The sequence below is a fragment of the Notechis scutatus genome, chromosome 5, assembly GCF_049901735.1.
Source record: "Notechis scutatus isolate UNSWTSFEM ecotype Mainland chromosome 5, rNotScu1.2, whole genome shotgun sequence".
NCBI classification, from domain to species: domain Eukaryota; kingdom Metazoa; phylum Chordata; class Lepidosauria; order Squamata; family Elapidae; genus Notechis; species Notechis scutatus.
The window spans coordinates 55,731,600-55,748,186 of NC_142013.1; the positions used below are offsets into that span (position 1 = coordinate 55,731,600).

General features: G+C 37.2%; 1 protein-coding gene across 1 annotated transcript; it reads right to left on the reverse strand.

The window, feature by feature from the left end:
* Positions 1-525: 525 nt before the first annotated feature.
* Positions 526-16,584, reverse strand: WDR4 (WDR4 tRNA N7-guanosine methyltransferase non-catalytic subunit). Its single transcript, XM_026674008.2, has 11 exons — positions 15,767-16,584; positions 13,804-13,869; positions 13,336-13,479; positions 10,880-11,036; positions 9,991-10,103; positions 8,668-8,728; positions 7,986-8,084; positions 6,825-6,889; positions 5,535-5,718; positions 4,698-4,767; positions 526-2,105 (listed from the first exon to the last, which is right to left on the reverse strand). Exons 1-11 carry the CDS (start codon positions 15,886-15,888, stop codon positions 1,930-1,932), a joined length of 1,257 nt encoding a protein of 418 aa, XP_026529793.2. The 5' UTR covers positions 15,889-16,584; the 3' UTR covers positions 526-1,929.
* Between the last annotated feature and the right edge of the window lie 3 nt (positions 16,585-16,587).

The following is a 16,587-nucleotide window of genomic DNA, read 5'->3' on the forward strand; positions in this document are numbered from 1 at the left end:
AGTAATTGCAGCCAGTTTTCTCCAGACATTTAGGTAGCTGCTTTGCTTGCAACCTTTGTTTAAACAACAGCTATTTAAAATCCTAGTTTGTAGCTGTTATTTCTGTTTGTTTGTCACCCTTTGTCTCTTGGACCAGCTGACAACCTGATTTGGTTTTCTGCAAGTCTTAGAACATATTTGAATTAAGCTATTGCTTCTTATTTTGCATTTTGTAAGCAAGCACTCTCTGCTAGGCATTTGAATTACATTGTCTGCTGTTATCAGCTTCTGAGTACTGTGTCTGTGTGTGACCAAAACCTGAAACACAACAACTTCCCAATTCCATCTATTCCTGCATCAGTCCATTTACATCTAATGCTTTCCACAATGATTTCTTGCTTTCTATTAACCACTCGTGCATTCTGAAAACAAAATTCTGAAATACCATCTATAAGACTAACACAAAAAAAACTATACTAAACTACCAACCTGAGCATCGCATTTTCAAAAACACATGGATATTCTAGAACCTGTCTCTATATGATAGGATAGGAATTATGTTTATTGGACATGCATCAAAACATGTGGCTTTGTTCTCCGCATGGTAAAATCTATATTTGTATGAAATACAAATATTTCAAATTGTGATTTTCTTTATGCAAAATAACTGGAAAGGAAAGGAACCCACAATCATCAAATTTTACACTTAATTTTACATGTAACTAATTGGGATTTAAATACACAAAACAAGATGATCAAGTGCATTCAAATTGCTATCACATATACAGCAAAATCTGATATTGTAATGATGATCAAACACTATTCAAAAACTGCAGTTATTAACATATCAAATTGCGAGCTTTGAACAAAAAAAAATGGAAAACTTCACATTGGTTGAATACAGTCTAAAATAGATGTTCCATAAATGTTTATTACTCCTATAATGTTAAAATGAATAACTCTGTGGCAACATGACTACGGAAACATCCTTGGACAGCACTGGCTCAATGGCCTTGAAATGGAGATAAGAACTTCCCCCTGTAGTCAGCAACGACTAGTGGAATAAATTCCGCAAACAAAACTCAACAAAATCTTCAAATACAAAATTCCAAAGATACTTTGGCTTGATCATGAACTATAGCAGTAAGCCAGCTTCTTTCTTATATAACTACAGATAATCCTTGACTTACAACAGTTCATTTAGAGACCATTAAGTTAGCACTGAAAGAAAGTTACTTATGACCATTAATGGACCATTATGATGGTTGCAGCATCCCCATAGTCATGTGATTGACTTTTGGATGCTTGACAACTGGTTCATATTTACGATGGTTGCAGTGTCCCGGGGTCACATGATCAATCATCTCTTGTGACATTCTGACAAAGTCAATGGGGAAGGAAGCCAGAGTGGGTTAACTGGGTTACTAATTTAACAACTGCAATGATTCACTTAACAAGAAAAGTTGTAAAACAGGGCAAAACTCACTTAACACATTTCTCACTTAGCAACATAAATTATGGGCTCCATTGTGGTCGTCTGTCAAGGACTATCTGTATACAGTATATATAGCCTCAACTCCTGGAAAAGATGGGTGGATAGAAGTTTGCCACTATGCAATGATTTGGGTCTATTCAACCTTGTGAGAAAGCATATTCTTGGCTCAGCATGAGCAACTGGATTTGGAGGATAAAGTTCTGTGTTATGATTCTTTTCTAGGTATTACTTGCAACACAGTCATTCAAGCAACATTTTAAAGCCATACAGAAACAAGTTACTTAAAGGCACTGGGATGTGGCTTGTTAATCAGGTTAGTTCTTTTGCAGTTTGTCAGGGGTGAGGTATGCTGACACTAACCATCAGGCAGATTTAATTTCAGTTATGCCTAAGGAAAAGCTTGTTCTCTGTTCAGCTTCTTCCAAACTCAGAAATGTGATAAGCATTGAATACTATCAGGACAGCTCTTCAGTTCTGACTTTTTTAGTCTGTTCACTTGATTCATACTGTGGATCTTTCCTCTTATTTTTCTGCTGGTGAAGTCTCTCTTCTTTCTTTTTTAGATAAATGGACATATTATCAAAAGAAACCTTGTAGATATTTTGGAAGCAGCTCCCTTTGTCCATAGCACCTGCAGAAGATAGAGTAAGTAAGAATTTTAAGTAACAATTTTAAGTAACAGCGCCTGGCAAATCAGTAAATATTTATAAGCAGGGATTTTGTTTATGCCTAAGATGAGAACAGATACTTAAGTCCTTATTCCATGGTATTGCCTACCATGGAAAGAGGAAAAAAAACTATTCCAATTACAGCTACGCAAAGTTGCAGGTTTTGCTTTCCCCACATTTGATAACCTGGCAGCAATAATTCTATCAGATTAGCTAAATTGTTTCCATCCCATTGGTTTATGACAAGTAAAACTTTAGCCCATGCTAGGTAATGATAAGCATATCCGAACTATTAGCAAAAGAACGGATAACTACATTTAGACTACAAACTCTCCAAATTTCTTGCCCTTTTAGTTGCTGCAGTTCACTATTAAGATAGCTGATCCTCCCCAGTCACTTGTAAAAGAAAGAAAATAGATTTGATTAATTAACTAAAACACATATTACTAATAAACAATGGGGAGAAGTGTCCAACAGAGGTCACTATGACATCACTTGCACTGTGATATTGTTGTGCAAACGGCACAAATTAAGTAATTTATATGTGACAAATTATGTATGTCATTTGCATAATGATATTTATAGGATTATTTACTCTTTCCAAATGTCCAGGAGGAAAATGGTAAGCACAGCTGTTATCAGTAGCTATTAACAATCTACTTTTTAAAAAATACATTTCTGATTTCATTAGAGCAGGACTGAGGAATGACTAGCCTGCTGCCTCTTGGTCATATGTAGCCTAAATATTCCCATTTTACTGAAAACTCTCAAAAATCCAAACATGGAAACAAAACTGTAATGCTCCAAAAATAAGCACAGTTTAAAAATCAAAGACCATCTCCCAAACCAAGTTTCACTCATAAATGTTGTAGATCTATCACATGGCTGCTTCAACCTCTCCTGAAACATTAAGGGTGCCAATCCGCCTCAAAGAACTTGTTTGAGAGATTAATTGCTTAACTATGAAGGATTAAAAACTGATCAATATGCATGGTAATTCTATGACAATTTCTCCTTTCTCCCATCTTTTTTGTCAGTATGCATTACAATTGAGAATTTGCTTGGTTCCTCACCAGACAATGTCATAGGAGTGCACTTCTCATTTTGGCAAAGATCAGTACCCATTAGGAGTTTGTGGTAAGCATCATGCAGTTCAAATGTAACTGACAAGGTGAATTACTATTACTATTAATCTTCTCATCATTCCTATCACCCATCCCTTCCCACTTGTGACTGTATGAGTGTAACTTTGTCGCTTGTATCCTTACGATTTATATTGTTTCCTAGTATGATTTGATTGCTTATTGTAACCTATGACTATATTAAGTGTTGTACCTGATGATTCTTGACTCTGTATCTTTTCTTTTATGTATACTGAGAGCATTTGCACCAAGACAAATTCCTTGTGTATCCAATCACACTTGGCCAATAAAAGAATTCTAATTCTAATTTAAGGATATTAACTGGTACTTTACTCAACTACTATGCAGAGCTAAAAACAGCTATCATTATTTATTTAATTTTATTTGTTTGTCAAACATGTACAAGATAACAAGTATAGGTATGAACATAAACATGAACAAAGGAAGTAAATACAGATAAATGGGGACAGTAAGACAGGAATGGTAGGCATGCTGGTATGCTTATGCACACCCCCTTTAAGGACCTCTTAAGAGTGGGGGTGAGATCCACGGTAGACAGTTTGAGATTGAAGCTGTGAGGGTTTGAGGCTGTAACAATGGAGTTGGACTGCCTCAGCAAAGAACATAATCACCAGCTCTACATATCTATTAGTCTTTCTATCTGACTGCACAAAATTGTCATTGATTTTTTATTTCAGCAACTGTTCTAAAAATGGTTGGAATATTCATTCGCACCCATCTTACCCATTTTCAACATGTTACAGCAGAAGAGATACTTTTGTTCCCCTTTAGAAGAGGGAGAAGGAAAAGAGCTATTAAAATGCTGGCAACAAAAAGATATAGCAACCACCATTTTCATAGGCATAGTGACACTAATTAGGCATTAAGAGCAGGACTTATTAACCAGCTCTCTGTTAATTATCTCCAATAATCACTATTATTTTAATGGTCCCCTTTCCTCATCTGCTGATACAGTTAAGATCTGTGCACAGCATTCTACTTACCAGGAGGGGGTAAATCTGAGGGAATGACTCTATTCTGTTCTTATGGTATTCAGCTGTTCTTCTGTGGTATCAGTAAGTTGGGCATTTTAACACTCGATCCCTGTGGTTTAAAGCAGTGTTTCTTAATCTTGGCAGCTTGAAGATGGGTGGACTTCAACTCTCAGAATTCCTAAACCAGCACAGCTGGCTGAGGAATTCTGGGAGATGAATTCCACCCATCTTCAGATTGAGAAGATGAGCAATGAGGCTTCCAGATAACTTCTCCCACCTCCAAGAACCAATGCTCATACAGAAACCAAAGCTAAAACTAAAGTCAGCTTGAACAGATCTTCAGGAATGGATTCTCCAAATCGTAGTCAGACCCTCTGTGTACAGTATTTGTTTGGTCTGTTAAACTCATCTTTCCTACCTTCAAACATTCTCCAATGGTCACATATGTACTTGGACATTTTCACTAATTCTTTCTTGTCAATAATAGGCTGCAAACAAAACAGAACAACAATAGCTATTGACAATTTCATAGGAATCAGGGGGCTTTTCGCACATGGTTGTACCGAGTACAGCTCCCATAATCTTTTGTTTTGCCTGACCCATTTCCATGTTTTCATGAAGGTATACAACAACAAAAAGATATTCTACTTGTACTTTCAGATGAAAAATAAGTGAATCAGGTCAGTGCTTTTTTTTTTCTTTAACAGCAGATCTAGCTTTTTAATTTAGACTGCTGTGTATTGACCCACAATTACACTTGGTTTATAGCTATGCACACATACACATAGGGTTCCCAGCTTGAACTACCCTACACCTTTTTTTCTTTTTCCCAAGTTTAACTGAGAAATCTTCAAACCAAGGTACAATATTCTAACAAACCAAAAGCCCTGCTACCAACAAAATGGCATGACAGATGTGACAAAGAAGTAATATTTACTTATTTCTGATCTTTCTTTTTTTCTTTTATATAGTGCATACATAAAATTTAGTTATGATTTGAACTGAGCTGCTATATCCCACTCAGCATGTTCAATTACATATTGCCTAACAATACTCTAAATTTTAATCTGAGGGATCTATAATGAACTATATTTTCTTGTTTAGAACTAGCAAAACACCAACCATAGAAAAATCATTAAAGAGCTGAAGTATTACACTACAGAAATGCACGGTAACCCAACCACAGTAATTCAGCAATTGATCAGAATCCTTTGCCATCCTTTGTCAGTCTATGATCATAAAAAAAATCTCTCACCTGCCACTGTCCATCCTCAGGTTGGTAGAATAAAAGAGGTATTTGTTGATTCTCCTGAAGTACCCAGAGCCCACCTGTTTCCTCAAACGCAACGTCCCAACCTTTGTGGCTTAAGATTATGTGCTGTTTAGAAATTAAGCTCTGAGCACCGGCATCAAGCTGGAAGATGGATACTGCAGGAATACTTTTAGAAGCAACCAACATTAGTTACTTTTATACATCAGGTTTCTTACATCAAATCAGCATGTTACATCAGGTTACTTACATTAATTACGTCAAATGATTCCCATATGGTGAAGAAAATGATATATCAAGTATATATCAAGGGGTCTCCAAACTTATCAACTTGAAGACTTATAGACTTCAACTCCAAGAATTCCCCCAGCCAGCATGGAACTGAAGTTCACAACTCTTAAAAGTTGACAAGTTTGAAGACCCCTGGTATAGATTAATTCATGTCTAATCATAAGTAACTCTTGTTGAATTCATTTTTAGGTAAATAACTATAGATGTCAACTCATAAAACATTTTGTATTAACGTTTTATAATTGACAACAGAACTGAAACTTTAGAAGCTCTGCAAAATTAGATAAGTTATCTCTAGTGTCAGCTGGTACATGCAATATGGTCACCTGAAGGAATTCCTAATATTTCAAGGAATAATCTCCATTATCTGCTATGAAGTAGCAGAAGTAATTTTACAATGTCAGCATTCTTTAAAAATCTACTATAAACTCTTATTATAATCCCTTAATTCAAATATGTTTCATATTATTCCTATATAATATCATCACTATATCTTAAGTCATTTAATCAATTGATTCTATAATATAGGTAGTCCTTGACTTATGATCAGAATTGAGCCCAAAATTTCTATTGCTAAACAAGACAATTATTAAGAGAGCTTTGACTTATGACCATTAACCAGTTGTTAAGTAAATCATTGCAGTTAAGTTAGTAACATGGTTGTCAAGTGAATCTGGCTTCCTCATGGACTTTTGTTTGTCAGAAGGGCGCAAAAGGCGATCACATGACCCAGGGACACGGCAACTGTCATAAATACATGCCAGTTGCCAAGCATTTGAATTTTGATCACATGACTGTGGGGATAAGTATCAAGACTGGTCATAAGTCACTTTTTTCAGTACCATTGTAACTTTGAATGTTCACTAAGCAAATGGTTGTAAGTCAGCGACTACCTGTAAGTAGAAACTTGATATAAATCAGACATAGCTTGTAATGAAATAATGTAATTGTCTGCTGCCTTTACAGTAATATTTTTCCTCTTACCAGTCATATAAAACGGCAATGTAATTTCCTTCACATTGATAAGCTATTCTTGAGACTGTGTATTTCTGAGGAGGAAAAGAAATGTAAACATGATTGGCAAGAGCTAATTTTTTTATGTGGAAGAAATAGAAGAACAGAAGTAAAAGAAACCTGGCATCAAAAACATACATATCAGGGTTTTTTTTAATAACAAAGACAAGCTATCTCTTATTCACTCTACTCTGATTTCTATTCTGAATTGAGCAAAGATAGCAAGATGAAAAATACAAAACATCTAAGGGATGAGTAGTTAGTATGCAACAATGTTCCTGTACCACTATGATTGGTGTAACCACTAAGGCCGTGATGGCGAACCTATGGCATGCGTACTACAGGTGGCACGCAGAGCCATTTGTGTCGGCACACGAGCCGCAGGAAAACTTACCTCACTGCACATGCGTGCGCCTCACAGCTGATTTTCCGATAAGGAAGGCTTTTTTCAAACCTCTGGGAGGCCTCAAAACAGCCAAAAATCAGCTGTGAGGTGTAGTGCAGGTAAGGGGGCGCAGAGGGGATTGCGCGTGCATGCGCAGGGGGCTTGAGGGGGCGCATTAGCTTCTGGGTGCTGGCATGTGAGCACCAGCGCATGCACAATTTTTGGCACAGGAGCCCAAAAAGGTGAGCCATCACTGCACTAAGACATGCATATTGTTTACTTACAATTTTTAGAATATCAGTACATCTGTCCACATGATGGAAGTTAGTATAACAGAGAGACAGAGTATCTACTTGTCCATGCTTGTCTGGAATAATTTAGCATTCCCCAGACAAAATACTGTCGTACTATCTCTGAGATCAACCCAATAGCATTTATTGAAAATTAGTAAAAAATAAAAGTAAGCCCCCAATAACATGAAGAAACATTTCTAAACACATTTAAATATTAGTATACTCATTTTGTGAAGTAATTGCATTCTATAATGGTTACTTCTCAAAATATTCTTTACCAAAAACCTGTCTTTTATAGAATCAAAAGTTGATTTTCAGTAGCATAAACCTACTCTCAACTTCATGACAGTTCAATAAATTCATTCAAAAAAGAAAACACAAGTGTAAAAAAGCAAGGAAAAATGGAAACATGCAGACTATATTATAGAGAACATCCACACAAAAAACAATTACCTTCTCATTCTTACCAGCTTCATTTATATTCAGATTATTCAACTGAAAGCAATGTAGTTCTTTCCCACTTTTATACTTCCAGAGCCTCAATGTACCATCCTAGGAAGTTCAAGAGAGGAGCTAATTATTATTTTTGCCAAAGGAAAGGCATTGAGACGTCGCTCATATATACACGTTAACAAGGTTGATATCGCATTAAGCTGTAATTCCTTTATCTATAATTGGTTAAACAAGCTATAATGGCTGGGTCCACACCTAACTTTAAGCATAGGTCATGATGTGTAAATCACCACAATGTGCATAATATAATTTGATGAGCAAAAATACAAAGAAACCACATTTTGACAGCATAATTATAAATTCAACCAATGATTTAAAAGCCCGCTTGGATACATGCATATTTATCTCATGTATATTCAGCAATGAATATTCATGATTCCTAATGATTTCTAATAACACTTTACTATATTTCATATTGAGTCAAAGTAGATATTAATAAATGTGGTGTAAAACACATGGGAGAATAATTCCCGACAGTGTTAATCGTTCTTCATGTTTCAGCCAAAAACATGAGTGACAAAAAGATAAATTGAATCTTTTATTTATTAGAGGAAAGAAAAACACATTTTTATAAGCATTTATTAACATTCTAGGTGTATAGAATCCCAGATAATTTACATACCCCGGAAGCAGATAAAAGATGGTCAGGAAAGTTTGGCAGTACCAATATTCTGCTGACAAATCTAGAAAGAAAAAAATAAACAGAAACAAAAGCAATAAAGAATAAAATTATATGTATATACAGCAATGCAAGAAATTTTGTACCGAGACTGATATCTTTCCTTATATTTCTAGAAAAATCTGCACATGAAAAGTTTATCCCAATATTTTTTTTCTTTTTAATAAATTAGTTTTAAATAGTCCAGCAATCTATTCAGAAACTTGAAATACATTCTTCTCCAATCTATATATATATATAAGCAAAATACCACTCATGCATCATCACAAAATATCCAGAACCGTAAAGCCTACAAACTTGAAATTTGGCACGTATGTTCCTCTTGCCTTCTAGGTGCTCACTAAGAAAGGATTTTTCAAAATGACCATCAGAGCATTAGTATTTCATATATTATTATTAACAGGCTCTGGTGCTAAGGAGTTCTATTCCCCCTCCCCACCTGAAAAGAAATCTGTTCCAAATGCAAAACACAAGCAGAGGAGAGGAGTTTCAGTTTCACAGCAGCCACCAGCTTTAGTACAGAACAGTTGAGCTGAGCCATGCTCAGGCTCCTTGCTGTTTCCTTCTTGCTCACACAGCAAATACTGTTTCACTTTCCAAACAGCCCTCAACTCTCTCACACACTGACCACATCTTAAACTTCATTGGAGACTAAGACTATCAGCATGTATGCAGAAAGAAGGATGTGCATGCACATAAAAGAAAATAATAATTCTTTGAAATACTCTTAGATTTTTATTAACAAATGCTTTTTAGGCTACGGAATGTTCTAATGAATTATATGTTAGCTACATTTTGACAATAACAACATAAGCTTTTCTGAAAATTTTAATTCCCTTAGCATCCAACTTATTTCTTCCCAAATCCAAGCTAGAATAGATTCTTTAAAAATCCTCCAAGGAAGTGAACATTTATTATTATTTTTAAGTAGTTTAAAGCATTTCTGATCCCAAGAGATTGATTAGAATACTAACTGTTATTAAGCTAGAGATTAAATATGTGAGGACAATCAACCAATGGAAAAGCTTGCCCTTGGAAGTTGTGGGAGTGTCATCACTTGAGACCTTCAAGAAGAGATTGGACTGCCATTTGTCAGAAATGGTGTAGTGTCTCCCGCTTGGGCGGGGGGTTGGACTAGATAACCTACAAGGTCCCTTCCAACTCTGATTATCTGTTGTTATAGCTTCTTTCTTCTTGTTTCCGTAAGTTAGCAAATAGGAGGAGTTTCCTTTCAATCACACTGAAAACTGCTTTTTGGTTACTTACTCTCTGTGACCCAGGCAAAAGGACACTATAACATGTGGTGCTTTCATCAAACTAACTCGGATCTTCTCATCTCGATCAGCTGTTACAATGTACTGGTCATCAGGACTCAAAGTCTAATGATAACAGAGCAATAGAAATATGATCAATGACATGTTCAGGCATAATCATCCACCCACCCACTGTATCATTTGTTTGGCTTCAAACTGATAATCTGAGAAAGACTGGGAGGAATAATTAAAAATTACTAGTCTACAACGTTTTACAAACCCTTTTACATATATATGCATTTGTCTTAATACGGTAATTGCTAATATACAGAAAATCTTCTAATTTTTTAGTCTTATTTCACAAAGTTGAACTCATTAAGTAACTATGCAGTACACATTAGCTCTCAGCCCAAACTAGCACATAGGGGTGATTCTGAGAGGAAAAACAAAAAGACTTATTCTTTTTTATCAAATTATTTATCAAATTTTAAAACTGCCCATTTCTCTCAGAGTGACTCTGGGCTGTGTACAGATAAAATATCAAACCATAAAAAAACATATATTTTTTTTAAAAAGCATGGATTAATTAAAAATCAGTGTCAAAGTTAATTAAAAGGCAGGGAGAGGACTTTCAGGGCACTAGCCAGCCTCATGCCTGTATGCAGCTATGTGAGTCCAAAACAAAATTTCAGAAAACGCCTTTTCTGGAAGGTCAAGAGAAGAATGTACCACAGGGCAGGAAGAGGGCACAGAAGGCCCTCTTCTTGGACCCTGCCAGTTGGAATTCTTTATCTGACAGGATTTGTAACATACCTTCCCTGTCTGATGTACTAAGATGAAGATGGACTTAAATTTGATTAGCCTTTAATAAAATATATTATCCATTAAAAACTCATATGTACCAAATCCAACAAAAGAGACAAGTGTCCAAGCTCAATTGTTCCTGCATTTTTGGGTTCTGTTATTGAATAAGAATACACATCGCCAGATTTGTCAGCAACCAAAATTTTATCTTCTGCAGATGTTATTAACAGGGAGGTACATCTTCTCATGACAGGTCTGAAAAAAAAATAGGTATAATTCAACATTTTTGAACTTCAGAAACCTAACATGGTCTACATGTGACCAACAAAAGCATAATAGATCTATAACACGCATCATAATCTAGAATTCTAAAAATGATTGGGAAAGATGCCCAAGACACCAGTCTGGAAGCATTAGATTCACAGCAAAAAAAACAACAACCAAAAAAACCTTGCATCACAAGGGTGACATGTGAGGCTTGGCATGTTTGGGAGATTTGCTGATGTCATGGAAAGTGATTATGAAGCCATTGGCTTATCCAAAGGACCTTGCAAAGCAACACAAAAATATTTCTAGGCTGTTCTTCAGCTAGAGTGACAAAGGAAACATACAGGTGAAACTCAAAAAATTAGAATATTGAACTTTTGTTCATTTATTTCAGTAATGCAACTTAAAAGGTGAAACTAATATATGAGATAGACTCATTACATGCAAGCAAGATAGTTCAAGCCATAATTTGTCATAATTGTGATGATTATGGCTTACAGCTCATGAAAACCCCAAATCCACAACCTCAGAAAATTAGAATAATTACATGCAATCAATAAAACAAGGATTGTACATAGAACAATATTGGACCTCTGAAAAGTATAAGCACGCATATCTACTCAGTACTTGGTTTGGGCCTCTTTTGCAGCAATTACTGCCTCAATGCGGCGTGGCATGGAAGCTACCAGCCTGTGGCACTGCTGAGGTGTTATTGAAGACCAGGATGCTTCAATAGCAGCCTTCAGCTCTTCTGCATTGTTTGGTCTCATGTCTCTCATCTTTCTCTTGGCAATACCCCAAAGATTCTCTATGGGGTTCAGGTCAGGCGAGTTTCCTGGCCAATCAAGCACAGTAATCCCACGGTCATTGAACCAGGGTTTGGTGCTTTTGGCAGGACTTTTGCCAAGTCCTGCTGGAAAATGAAGTCAGCATCCCCATAAAGCTCCTCTGCGGAAGGAAGCATGAAGTGCTCCAAACTCCTGGTACACGGCTGTGTTGGCCCTGGACTTAATGAAGCACAGTGGACCAACACCAGCAGATGACTTGGCTCCCCAAATCAACACAGACTGTGGAAACTTCACACTGGACTTCAAGCATCTTGCAGTGTGTGCCTCTCCATTCTTCCTCCAGACGCTGGGTCCTTGGTTTCCAAATGAGATGCAAAAGTTGCTCTCATCAGAAAAGAGGACTTTGGACCACTGAGCAACAGACCAGTTCTGTTTTTCTTTAGCCCAGGTAAGATGCTTCTGACGTTGTTTGTTGTTCAGGAGCGGCTTGACAATAGGAATACGACATTTGAAGCCCATGTCCAGGATCCGTCTATGTGTGGTGGCTCTTAATGCACTGACTCCAGCCTCAGTCTACTCCTTGTGAAAGTCCCCAACACTTTTGAATGGTCTTTTCCTGACAATCCTCTCCAGGCTGCGGTCATCCCTGCTGCTTGTGCACCTTTTTCTTCCACACTTTTCCCTTCCACATAACTTTCTATTAATGTGCTTTGATACAGCACTTTGGGAACATCCAACTTCTTTTGCAATTACCTTTTCAGGTTTTCCCTCCTTATGGAGGGTGTCAATGATGGTTTTCTGCACAATTGTCAGGTCAGCAGTCTTTCCCATGATTGTGATTCCTACTGAACTAGACTGAGAGACCATTTAAAGGCTCAGGAACCCTTTGCAGGTGTTATGGCTTAATTAGCTGATTAGAGTGGGACACTTTGAGCCTAGAATATTGAACCTTTTCACAATATTCTAATTTTCTGAGATTGTGGATATGGGGTTTTCATGAGCTGTAAGCCATAATCATCTCAATTATGACACATCACAGCTTGAACTTTCTTGCGTTGCATGTAAGGAGTCTATCTCATATATTAGGCTCACCTTTTAAGTTGCATTACTGAAATAAATGAACTTTTGCACAATATTCTAATTTTTCGAGTTTCACCTTAAAGCTAAAAAACAAATTCAAGCAGAACACTAAATTTAGTATAACAAGGTAAGGAAAGTGTGTGTCTTTTGAGAGAGTCTTGATTTTTGGCAATTGCCTGGACCAATCCTTGCAGTTTTCTTGGGAGTGGTTTGCCCTTGCCTGCTTTCCAGGCTGAGAGAGAGTAAGCGACCCAAGATCACTCAAGAGAATTCATGCTAAGAAATGTACGGTCTCTAGGTTTTAGCCTAATGCTATAACTGCTTTATCAAACTAACTCCCTAGGGAAAATATGCATAATAATTTCTGTTACTAATGCTTAGATTTAAAAATAAAAATAAAAACATTTTTCTTCCTATACCTTATACTCAGACATTCCCAGGAAGGCTTTGTGCAGAAAAGAATTAATTGTTTGTTGTCATCAGTCAGAACAAAGAACTTCCCTGTTGAAGAAAATGCACAGGCAAGGATAGTATTTGTCTTGCCTAGTGGCTTTCCAACCTCACTAAAAAGAGAAAAAAACATGAAACATTTGGTTCAAAAATAAATCATTTCAAGCACTTCAAATTGTATTTTCTGAGATAATATTTTCAATTATTTTACATCCATCCTTTGATCATTTAAAAAAATTAAGAAACATGGGAAGTATGAGAAGCTATTTCCTAGTATTTATTTTAATTATTTGATTTTACGTTGCGTTTTAACTGATATCATAGTAGAAAAGACACTGCAGAGATTATTTCCCCCAGTTAGCATGATTGTTTGTTTTTTGATATGAGATTGTAGTAGAAATAATATTCTATATACCTGGGAAATTAAACACTCTCACCTGTCTTGTTTTTCTTGAAGTTTTTTGCTTGCAGTACTACAGTCATAAATAAAAAGATCATCATTGCTGTCAAGTAAATGAATATACATCACATAAATATTTTCTATGGAAGCAATCTCGTGTTGAACTCAAAACAGAGCAATGTTCCCTATGTCAATAGGTTAGCAACCTACAGCTCTATTTTTTCCAGACCTAAACCTAATCTCACTTGTTTGCATTCTCAGCACCTATTCCAATTTCTCTGAATCTTTGTTAAAATATGATGCCCAGAACAGAAAATAGTACTTGAGGTAGAACATGATCAATGCAAATATAGTGCAGCAATGTACCTACTGATATTGTTGAGTAAAACTGAATTTGCCTTTTCAGCAACCTTATATTCAACATGGACAGGCATAAGTCAAAATACTTCTTCAAAATATGAACATCAACTCAAATATACCCTATCTTGTTTCTGATTTTTTCCCGTTTCTACTTTATTGTTATTTTACCTTTATTTTTCAGCTTGTATGCTGCTTCAAGTACTCTTTCATCCCACTTCTTTTGTTTCTGTCTTATCTACAGTGTTCTCTCATACTAATTTGTTTCATCTAAAATTTGCAAAGTATTTCCTCCCTCTCTGTCTGCCAAGCCCTTAACATTTGTCAGCTAATTAACAAATACCCAATAGTCTATGTTGACTTACAAATCAGATTACTATCGCACCGTTTGTCAAATTCTATGTGGAAATCAAGATACATTATATTCATAGAATCCCTACAGTCTATTAAGAAAGATAATTTTATAACAAAAAGAATACCTTCACCAAAAAAATCTATGTAGAAATCTAACAATAAATTAAAATGTCCACAAGTTCTTAATATTTCCATTTGGACTCTTAAATGTTTTCCATTGATTAGATATTGGTTAGGTTCTATTAAAATACAGGCAATCTTTTGTGCCTTCCTCTATCCTGGGAATGAAAAAGTGTTAAAGAGAAGACTTTAAGACAAGGATCCCCAAACGTGGCAACTTCAAGACTTGTGGACTTCAACTCCCAGAATTCTGGAAGTCAAAGTCCACAAGTCAAGTTTGGAGACCTCTGCTTTAAGAGGTGGTCAGAAATTTCCTAGGTAGATTGTGCTTGGTAGAGTTTGTCCCCATTAAAAAATGCTTTTGGTGGGTTATTGAATCATTGTGAAAGATAACTACTGCTACCATTGCTGCCTTTTATTAGAAACTGTCAAATGTGGGCTTTGCATTTGTTTGGGTGGCTTTTAGTTACTGACTCACTGGAAGAGCCTAATGCTGGGAATGATTGAGGGCAAAAAAAAAGAAAGGGACAGCAGAGAATGAAGTGGCCAGATAGAGTCAATGAAGCAGTAGGTGTGAACTTAAATGGACTGGGGGGTGGGGATGGTAGAGGACAGGAAGGCCTGGAGGAACGTTGTCCAGAGGTTTGGATGGGTCAGAGTCATACATGACTTTGCGATTAACAACAGTTACTGATGATTCCAAGTCCCTGCAGTTTTCCTGACAAGGGTTTTTTGGTCATTATTTGCCACTTCCTCCTTCCTAAGTCTGAGGGAGGGTGCCTGTTCCAACGTCAAGCTCTGTGCATCAAAACCAGCAGTCTCTAGTCTGGTGCCTTAACCAAACCGGCTCTTTCTTCATGTTAGTAGTGTCATAATTTAAGCCTGCACAATTGATAGAAGCTTCGCTCTCTCTTTTTTCTCCGTATTGCTTTACCTTTGCCTCTTTGCTAAACTTCCACTGTCGGGTCTGTGCATGTACAGTATCTAAACTAGCCCCCACCAATTTGATCTCTTCAAAATATATTGGACTACCATTCCCATGATGCCAATCAGCATCCATCCTGTTAACAGTAATGGAAGCAGTTAATCTACAGGCAAAAAGGCAGGTGAAAGTTTATTTAAACTCCAACCTTTCACACACACAAACACACACGCGCCCTTTCACTCACTTGGCCTCTTTATAATTAGCAGCGAAGAACTTCGTGTCGCCGCTAACCACCATCAGATCCCCGCAGACGAGGAGCTTCGGAGAAACACTCACGACTCCAGCAACGACAGCCGCCTCCATCATCCTGCCCAGACCCACGTTGGGGCGGCCGAGAATCGTCACCAGCTAATGATGTCATTCCCCGGCCTACTAATGATGATCTCAGAAAAGCCTGGCTTGTCATAGAGATGAGCATATCGTTGTTTGGCACTTGAACTGCTAACGTGACCAGAATTAGTCCTTGTTCCTTTGGGGGAATATAACCATCAGAAGATGAAAAGTCTTGTGGATATTTCCAACGGAACGGGGCCATAGGTTTCCATAATCTCGTCTCGTGGTAATAATATGAATGCTCTTGGAGGAGGCGCCATCATAAGGAGGAAAGGAAATGGAATAAAAGGAAAGGAAATGCACTCATAGAGGGGAATATTTGCAGCTCAGGGTTGAAATGAGGGGGTCCTTGGTGTTGTTGATGAAGTTACCTAGTTTGGGTAATGAAATGTCTGCAAGGAAACAAGCAAGCTCAGAGAGCACCAAGAAACCCCACCCGCCATATCGCGCTCAAGACGTCCTTTCCAACATTTTTCGCTGAAGCTCTATCCACCTCCGTCTGGTCTTTGTTTCGAAGTACACGGCAACCTCACCTCTCAAACTAAAGGGAACTCTCAGTTACAGCTCCCGCCGCTACTAAGCAACATAAACACCTCCTACCCACGTGAGCGGCGTACAGTACTTGCCTCGGGAAGGAAGATGGGGCGGGAACCTTTGCGGCCAAAGGAGGAG